Source organism: Xenopus laevis, chromosome 4S, assembly GCF_017654675.1.
Source record: "Xenopus laevis strain J_2021 chromosome 4S, Xenopus_laevis_v10.1, whole genome shotgun sequence".
NCBI classification, from domain to species: Eukaryota; Metazoa; Chordata; class Amphibia; order Anura; family Pipidae; genus Xenopus; species Xenopus laevis.
The window spans coordinates 84,616,526-84,625,844 of NC_054378.1; the positions used below are offsets into that span (position 1 = coordinate 84,616,526).

Here is a 9,319-nt window from a genome sequence, read left to right on the forward strand (position 1 = left end):
AAGGGTTAGAGGAACCGGAGAGGGGCGTGGCGATGCTCTTGCCCTGTCCGTGACGTCACGGGAGGAAGTCACTGGAGCCCAACAGGAGAAGGATTACAAGGGAAAGAGCGGCAGTGGTCGGGAGTCCGCCAGGAACCGTCTGGGAACAAAACCTCAACTTTGCAAAGAAAGTTCAAGCAGAAGCCCACGGGCACAGGGAAGAGTGCTGCCTTCTCTCCAGCGGGTGTGGGGCTATTAGGATGACATATTGCAAAGGGGAAGCACATTGATTCAGACACACGTGTGCTTGTGTTCGGGGCTACCGCTCACACCAACCCTTGCTCACACTTTTATACTCTTCTTTTTAGCTCCTTTATTTTATTTTTTTCTATTTTAAATACACTGTTATTCCTGATTGTTTTTGCGTTGAAAGTAAGGAAAACTTTTTTTTTTGTAACCCATGTGCCTCTCTTGGGGGAGAAGCGATTAGAGAACCTGCCCCGACAGGATTGGTATGACTTGTGCTTGAATGGGAAGCAGCATGGAAGGATCCAGCTTTGGGATAGACACAATTTTGTCCAACGCCGGCGCAGTCAGTCCCGGCATGCTCACTGGTGACTTTAGGGATGTCAGGGCTACGGATTTTAGAGGCCAGGGACCCCTGTCACCTGATTCGGAGATAGACTCTGTGGGGAGCTCCCCATCCTCGCCCATATCAGTCACTATGGAACCGGTAGATCAGCACCGGCTAGTGGACAGCGTCCATCACTCAGCGCAGCACTTGCAGCACCTGCACCCCAGTCATCAGCAGCATCAGCAGCAGCAGCAATCTCCCCAGCAGCAACTGCCTCCCCAGCACGGCTCTGCCCCCAGGACTTCTACCTCTTCCTTTCTAATTAAAGACATTTTGGGGGACAGCAAACCCTTGGCTGCCTGCGCCCCATACAGCACAACCGTTCCCTCTCCTCATCACACTCCCAAACTGGAAGGCAATGGCTCTTCGGAAACTTTCCGGCCCAAACTAGAACAGGAGATGCAAGATGCCAAAGGGAAGGTAGACAAGATCCGGGAAGACTTGCATACAGACTTCAAAGGGCACGGTAAGTGTCAGAAGGTAGCTTGATAATTGCTACAATAAATGGCTGGAAAACTAGCAGTGGATCCGTTTATCCCGATTCTTTTTCCTGCTGGAGTTAGTGGGAACCCTTCATTCTAATTCTATAAGATAGGTTTAAACATCTAGATCCATTCCTACTGTATGTCATCTCCCCTTAGCTAGAAGGAAATTTGTTTTTAACGTAAGTCAGCGCGTAGTTACAAATGAAAAAACAAAAATACAAATGTTACATTTACAAGTAAAGATCAACGCAATTCGAGTTTCTTGAAAAACACTGATTTAAAATCAAACTGATCTCTGTTCTGAATATCATCTATCTGTCTATCTATCTGTCTGTCTGTCTGTCTGTCTGTCTGTCTGTCTATCTATCTATCTGTCGGTCTCTCTTTATTCTATTCTCTATATCCCCGTGTCTTTTAACTGTCCATCCGTTCACAAACGGAATATCCGTCGAAATAAAAATCTTATTGCGAGATATAATTTCCTTTATGTCAGTGTTTTGTCAAAATAAAGCAAAGGATTCATATCTTCAGGAAGCAGAAATTCTAATTATGATACCAATGCAATAATGAATTCATTTGCACTTAATCCCTTGTTAAATACGGGGCTGATAATTGCAAACCACAGTGTTAATTAAAAGAATCTCGCTTTTCTAATAAAAAAATATATACCTATTCCGCCACAACATGGTGCCGTGTGTATAGTTCTAATTATCCACTTTGAGACCAGTGAAACACCCTCACAGTAATCGTAAAACAAACTTAAAACATGGAAAATAATTATCCGTATTGTTGTAGTAATATTTTTGAATGTAAGAGCGAGATATACATTATATGCAGTCAGTCTTAGCGATTTTTTTCTGTCCTTTCTTTCTTTTTCCTTTCCCCCTTTTTTCCTTTTTTTTTGGTGTGTGCACCAACCTCCCCAGTGGGTCAATTAGAGAGATTATTGTTCTTCCTGCAGGGATGATAAAGGAGCGCTGGAGAAAAAAACTGCTACAAACAGAGATGGTTTTTGACATATCGATTTCTCCTCATTTCAGAAAAAATACAAGGTTGACAAATAGAATGTGGAAATTTTAGTGTTCTCACCTGGACTGCGTATTGCAAATCCAATAACTCGGTGTCAGACCCCTTGATTCATCAGTAACTTGACATAGAGATATATGATATATAGATAGGGAGAGAGAGAGAGATATGATACTAGAGAGAGAGAGAGAGAGAGAGAGAGAGAGAGAGAGAGAGAGAGAGAGAGAGAGAGAGAGAGAGAGAGATAAATAGATATATATATATAGAGAGAGAGAGATGATAGATAGATAGATAGATAGATAGATAGATAGATAGATAGATAGATAGATAGATGATAGATAGATGATAGATAGATAGATATATATTGATAGATAGATGATAGAGAGATAGATGATTGATAGATTAGATAGATAGATAGATAGATAGATAGATATATATTGATAGATAGATGATAGAGAGATAGATGATTGATAGATTAGATAGATAGATAGATAGATAGATAGATAGATAGATAGATGATAATAGTGATTAGCTTCAGTAGTCTGTTCCAGAAAAGGACACAATCGTTATATTATAACATTATTTTGTCGGGTAATCTCATTGGTTTTTGCATTTGTGTATTGGGTTACAGGCACTAAAGAAGAGGGCGATCGGGAAATTACAAGCAGCCGGGAGAGCCCCCCAGTACGATCCAAAAAGCCCAGGAAAGCCAGGACAGCCTTCTCAGACAATCAGCTCAACCAGCTGGAGAGAAGCTTTGAGCGACAGAAGTATCTCAGCGTTCAGGATCGCATGGACTTGGCAGCAGCCCTCAACCTGACAGACACGCAGGTCAAAACGTGGTACCAGAACAGGAGGTGAGCGCTGGGGGGACGCGCAGACAAATACATCATCATCTTCATATACACATGGGGAGTTAGAGATCTGAGAAATGCTGGGCATCTGGTCACTTTTACATGTGTACCAGTATATGGAAAGGCACCGGGCTGACTGCTCACCCCAGATGGCACAGGGCCTGCTGTGTGTATAATTATACTACGCGGAGCTCCTTAAATGGGATGCTTACGTAATATATTACAGGTCTAAGGACTGATCCATTGTGAATAAAGCCCGACTCATTAGCGATGCAGATCTCAGCACAAGGCGCAGAAATAGCTGCCACTCATGTTTAGATTCAATCGAAGAAAAGAGCCCCAAATTCAGCTGATCTTTCCCTGGGTACGATGATGAGCGTTTCCTATGCACAGAAGGCAACCCTACAAATTGTATATAAAAGGGATAATTGCTGCTAATTAATGGCATCAAAGAAAAGGGGAAAAAAATCTGAACCAATATACACATGAATTAATAATGGGTAAATCTCGGTTCCAGGCTAGGGACATATTACTCCTCCAGTGTCCCAGCACCACAGTCCCTGTACAAGTTCATTATGCAGCGTTGCACTATACAGGCCTTTTTATAATTCAATTAGAAAAGAATTCGATCAAATTTCTCTAACTCTTGCGCACAAAGCAATGACTACAAACGAATGGGGGGTTTGGATGACCCCTGACTTGTCTACAGGGCCTGCAGATTACAGGGTGGCTTTATAGAAGCAAATGAAATCCAGTAATATTTTTCCATAATTTTCTGTCTCATTACATAGCGCCGCAGCCACCACAATTCTGCCAAAAAAACATTAGTGTCCTTTGAAGTCATCTAAATTATTATTATTATTTATTCATCCTCGTGTGCTCTTAATCTTAATAAACTAGATTTGTATCTAAATCACTAGAAAATATTGATGAAAACACACAATTAATTATCCAAGTAAATAAAACAGTGAGTTTTAATTAGCCAAAGCCCTTGCCTTTTGTTTTATATGTATATCCAGAAACCAGCGAGACACCCCAATTTCTTCACTATGCTGATATAAATCTCGTTAATCGTGTATCGTTGAATGCGATACACCCGTCAAAATATATACCCCTGGCCCAGAACAGAGACTGGACTAGAAAAAAACAGTATTAACAAGGCGCTTGTGCTAAAGCCTGCGGAAAATATTGGTATTTGAGAAGACTAAACTCCCGGCTGGGGGATAAGGACAGGGATCTAGACAGCTTTTATTTTTCCTTTAAGTAAATCCACAGCAGCTGGGGAGATGCACAGGGTCCTGCTCTCTAGGAAACGATCAGTATAGTTTATGGATTGGTGTAGGGCACAGAAGACCAATATTCATGTTGCTAAAATAAATAACAAATATACTGAGCTGCTATTTTTTTTCTATTAACCTTTTTTTTTTCCTTTTAATGTGAGTGAATGGCGTGTGCCAGTCAAATAAAGTCATTTTGTTGATAATTTAATTTTTATTTTTAATGAATTTCTCTAGGACCAAGTGGAAGAGGCAAACTGCGGTTGGATTGGAGTTACTAGCCGAAGCCGGCAATTATTCAGCCCTGCAGAGAATGTTCCCATCACCCTATTTCTATCACCCGAGTCTTCTGAGCAGTATGGACAGTACCACAGCGGCTGCAGCAGCCGCAGCAATGTACAGCAGTATGTACAGGACTCCCCCTGCCCCCCACCCACAACTACAGAGACCCTTGGTCCCCAGGGTACTTATCCATGGTCTGGGCCCAGGGGGGCAACCAGCTCTGAACCCTCTTGGAAACCCAATCCCAGGTACCCCTCTCACCCGGTGAAACACTATCTATTTACCGAAGCAGCACAGAGTCACCATTGCAGTACTCCAAAAAAAAGGACATCAGAACCGGAGACAGATGAGCTTAGTGATGGGAGAGAGACAGAGGATCCAATTTCTGCGAATCCCGATAAATTCCCCATACATGAAAGGCCAAATACACCGAGCAGACAACGCTTCCACTTAACAGAACTAAGCCTAAAACTGGCACTTGGAGTGTCAACTGGCAGGCACAGAGGAAACTCAGGAGAGGCAGAAGTGGCCCCCAAGGGGCAGAATACAGTCACTTTGTTGAAAACGATTCCGGGGAAGGACTTTAACACAATGTGGAGCCCGGTACCGACCCAGCAGGAGGAGAAGGGAACTTTGCACTGATTTCTAGTGAGCGTTTTCATTATGAAGAGTGGCATGTTCCTCAATATAAATCAATGTACATTAAAACAAAAAAAGACTGTGTGATATATCATATTTATTATATGTGGTCCAAAAACAAACAAAAAAATCACAACTATTTGTTACTTTTTATTTTCTTTCATGTCCTTTGGCCCAGTCCAATAATAAATGCTTAGAGGAAGGATGTCGATTTTTTTTTTCATGTGTCAACGAAAACGAAAGAAAGCTATCTTTTTTTAACAATTGCCGACATGAGAAAAAAATGGTTTTAATAAAATTAAAATTTGCATCATTTACGCGATTTTTGTTGGTTTCAGTTTAGTGGCTTTGGTTTGGCGTTTTTACACGAAGTTGATTTCTTTCCAACTGTGAGAATTTGATTTCAGGGACTGGGAATAAAGAAGGCGAGTTTGGTTTATTTTTTTTTCTCTTTTAGAGATTGGTGCATTCATTCTGGGTTAGATGGGCCCTGTGCTTTAAAGCCAAGACTTCAGTAAAGACCTTTAAGGGATAGCCGTCGGCTGCCTTGTGTCCCCGTTTTTTTTGTATGAATCTTAAACAAGCTAATGAGAAAAACGAGTGATTTGTTAGATTGTGTGGCCTGCCTGGGAACTGAGAACATGCGGTCCAGCCTGGCAGCTGTTCTGTGGGAAGGGGGGAAGCGGGCAACAGACAGTAGGCGAGAGAAAGCCATGGGTGAGCAATTATATACAGTAGGCCAAGGGAAACATACACAATCAGGCTCTCACACACACACACACACAAGCACTCCTTAGTTGGGAACCTATATCCAGCAAGAAATGGGAAACTGCAAAATCCAAATGCACATCTCCAGTGACCCATAAGGCACACACACAGACAATATATATATATATATATATATATATATATATATATATATATATATATATATATATATATATATATATATATATAGGCACAATGAAACAAAACCGCACTACACAGGACTTTTGGGTCATCAGGTTTGAGTGAGGAGCCGAAACGTTGAAGGAATAAATGGATTAAGTTTTTGCACCCAAAAGTCCTGTGTAGTGCGGTTTTGTTTCATTGTGTTAATATTTATAACATTTTTAACCAGCACCCAGGCTTTGATGTATAGTCCGTGTATGCACCAGCAGTTTGTGTATATATATATACACAGTATATATAATACACACATAGAGGATAGTCACTAGTTATGTACAGAAGAGAGTAAAAAAAATATAACACACACACACACACTCCTATATCCTATATCCTGCAAGAAAAGAGAAACTGCACAAATCCAAATGCACACCACCAGTGACCCATTAGGCCATATATATACTGTATACTATATATACTGTGTGTGCGTGTGTATATATATACACACACACACACAGTATATATATATATATATATATATATATATATATATATATATCATACACAGTCACTATTTATGTACAGAAGAGTAACATAAAAAAAATACAAAAAAGAAGTTTGATGAAAACAAAGATTGTACCCGCACAGAAGACTTAAAGAGCTTTCTCCATAGCTCTCTCTCTCACTCTCATTCTCACACACACACACACGCACACACACACCCAAACGCATCATACGCAAATGATTCAAAAACATGATCATCACACGACTTTAGATTAGTAAGCGTTGTGATCTTAAAACAAGTGGCCATTCACTTTGAAAAATCTTAAATTTTCAAAATGTTTACAAATGTCTTAGTTGTCACCCCCCTTATAAAACGGACGACTATGTATGTCCTACTTGAAACGTGTTTCTAGAAAAAGGTGACCAACAATCACTACACGTCCTGTTAAAGACAGCAATGTGAATAATCAATAGATGAGTTTAAAAAAAATAAGGAATAAAAAAACAACAACCAGGAAATCCATTGCTATTTCAGTTGTTTCATGATCTGGGGGACTGTTTGCTTAAAAATAGCTAATTATGTAGGGGCAGCTATAAATCAGAAAAGCTAAGGGGAATCACTAACAAAAAAAAAAGGCTGTATTCCAAGCGAAAAAGAATCCCTCACAGTTTGGAATGTCCCCCCTGCGCTGTAGGGCTGAACCTGCCACAATGTATGAGGGTTAGAAATAATAAGCTGAAACCTTTCAAGGTGGAAGACCAGATTTCCTTCCATAAAATTAGAAAGATATACAGCAATTACCTATAAAAGATTCATGGACTTGTATCTTATGAGAGCCTTTGAGGCTTCCAGTAGGTTGGACCTTCATTGTGACTTCTTAAAAAAAAAACCTTCTTTAGAGCCCCCGGGCACATTTATTTAGGCTTTGCTAATTAGGGAATGGTTTGCTGATTTCTCTGCTGATAAATCTGCGTTAAAACCATATTGACCTCTGCAGCAGTCCAACAAAAGGGACAGAACTCCCAGAAACGCCTCTATCGTTTTGTATCCTTGTGTAGCTGCGGTAATTACACTGAGCCGGGACCGTACAGCTTAACCAATGCTGCTGCTGCTGTTGCCCAATAAAGGCGCATTCCCAGTCAAAGGCAACGGATTCCTACAAAGCACACTATAGATTTATATGGGCTACAGTGAAACAGTTAAAGGGCTAGTGCTTGGTCAGCATGTTTATTTTTTTTAAGAGGCTCAAAACAAAAGTTTGAAAGATACTGTATGTATGATTTAATGAAAAGACATATCCGTATACAAACGGAATGCGCCTCAAAGTGTAACATTTGAGATTATTACGCATTGCAACAAATCAACTAAATAAACAATTAGGGAGAACCCCGTTTGCCGTAAATCATATTGTTTTTACTGTAAAATACACACCACCTCTTTCTTTCTTTCTTTCTTTCTTTCTTTCTTTCTTTCTTTCTAGTCCTTTGTCGTAAAACCCCGTTTTAAATAACCCACTTGTTCTTCTAAGAAAATAATACATTTAGGGCAAACAAAATTAGATTTTTTTTTTCCGATGTAAATTTTTCCTTGACTAACATGCGTATTATGGACTTTCTAAGAGATCATAGTTTCTTTGATTCATGGCCTCGAGCAAGTTTGAGCATTGCCAAGGCTGAACCCAACGGTGCGATTCCTGCCTAGAGTGTCTCACAACTGAGAACTGTCACTAAATTGTCCTGGTGATCTCTTCCTTTTTTTTTTTTTCTTTATAAAGTGAAATTTGTCAGCAATATACTGATGTAATGAATAGATCCCACCTCATAGATCTGTAGCCTTATTGGAGACTACACTTTAGGTGCGAGTTAAGGATATTTTCCTTTAATGTACTGAACTTCATTGGGAATGTAAATACAGCGCAATTTATATATTGGCAAATGTTTATCGCCATTTCGTGAGTAAGATCGGGATTCCCATACGTTTTTCCAGTATTTGAAAAGAAGCCTCCCTTTCACACGAACTTGTGCGACATTCTGTCAATAAAAACAATAGATTCATCAGTAAATGATTATCAGCATCAGTAGCCTAACTGTGCCTGTCTGAGCGCCTTCCCTTCTTCTGTGCGATTGTGTGCGCATGAGAACTTGTGTGTCAGGGGTGCAATTCTCTATGTAAATGTTAGTGGTTATATATCTAGAAGCACATGTGTTATGATCGGTCACCAAATATCACCCAGTTGTGATACAGTTGTAAGTAGTCCAGCTGAGAGAAAGCGCAGTCTCCCTTACTCGGGGCTTAGGCAAATTACAGCACCAGAGACAGCTCCCAGCGTCAGCTCAGTGGCAGGACACAAGGATTGTTATTGGCTTTTACAAAGTATTTAAATTCATAATTTTAGAATAACTTGCAGCAGAGAGCACAAAGGCTGACATTTGAATGGATAAGCACAGCCCTTTATTTATACTGTATATCAAAAAGCACGAGTGTTAGCATAAAACGATAACATAAAATAAAAAAGAATTTTTTTTTATATATATATACACATAGGGGCTACCAATAGCCAATCACAACCTTTATTTTGCACCACCCAGGAACATTTTTCGTGCTTGTGTTCAGGGTTGGACTGGGGGGCCAGTTTTTTGATTTTATGTTATCGTTTTATGCTAACACTCGTACTTTCTGATAAATAAATCAAATCATCAGTTCCAGTGGGCCCCGTGCCCCCCAGTCCGACCCTGAACACAAGCATGAAAAAT

At 40.1% G+C, this 9,319-nt stretch overlaps 1 protein-coding gene across 1 annotated transcript; it reads left to right on the top strand.

Moving 5' to 3' along the window:
- Window positions 1-452: 452 nt before the first annotated feature.
- Window positions 453-4,917, top strand: barhl2.S (BarH like homeobox 2 S homeolog). Its single transcript, NM_001088552.1, is given in 3 exon segments — window positions 453-1,079; window positions 2,756-2,981; window positions 4,493-4,917. Coding segments are annotated over 3 exon segments (1,098 nt in total). The 5' UTR covers window positions 453-520; the 3' UTR covers window positions 4,806-4,917.
- The last annotated feature ends 4,402 nt before the right edge of the window (window positions 4,918-9,319 follow it).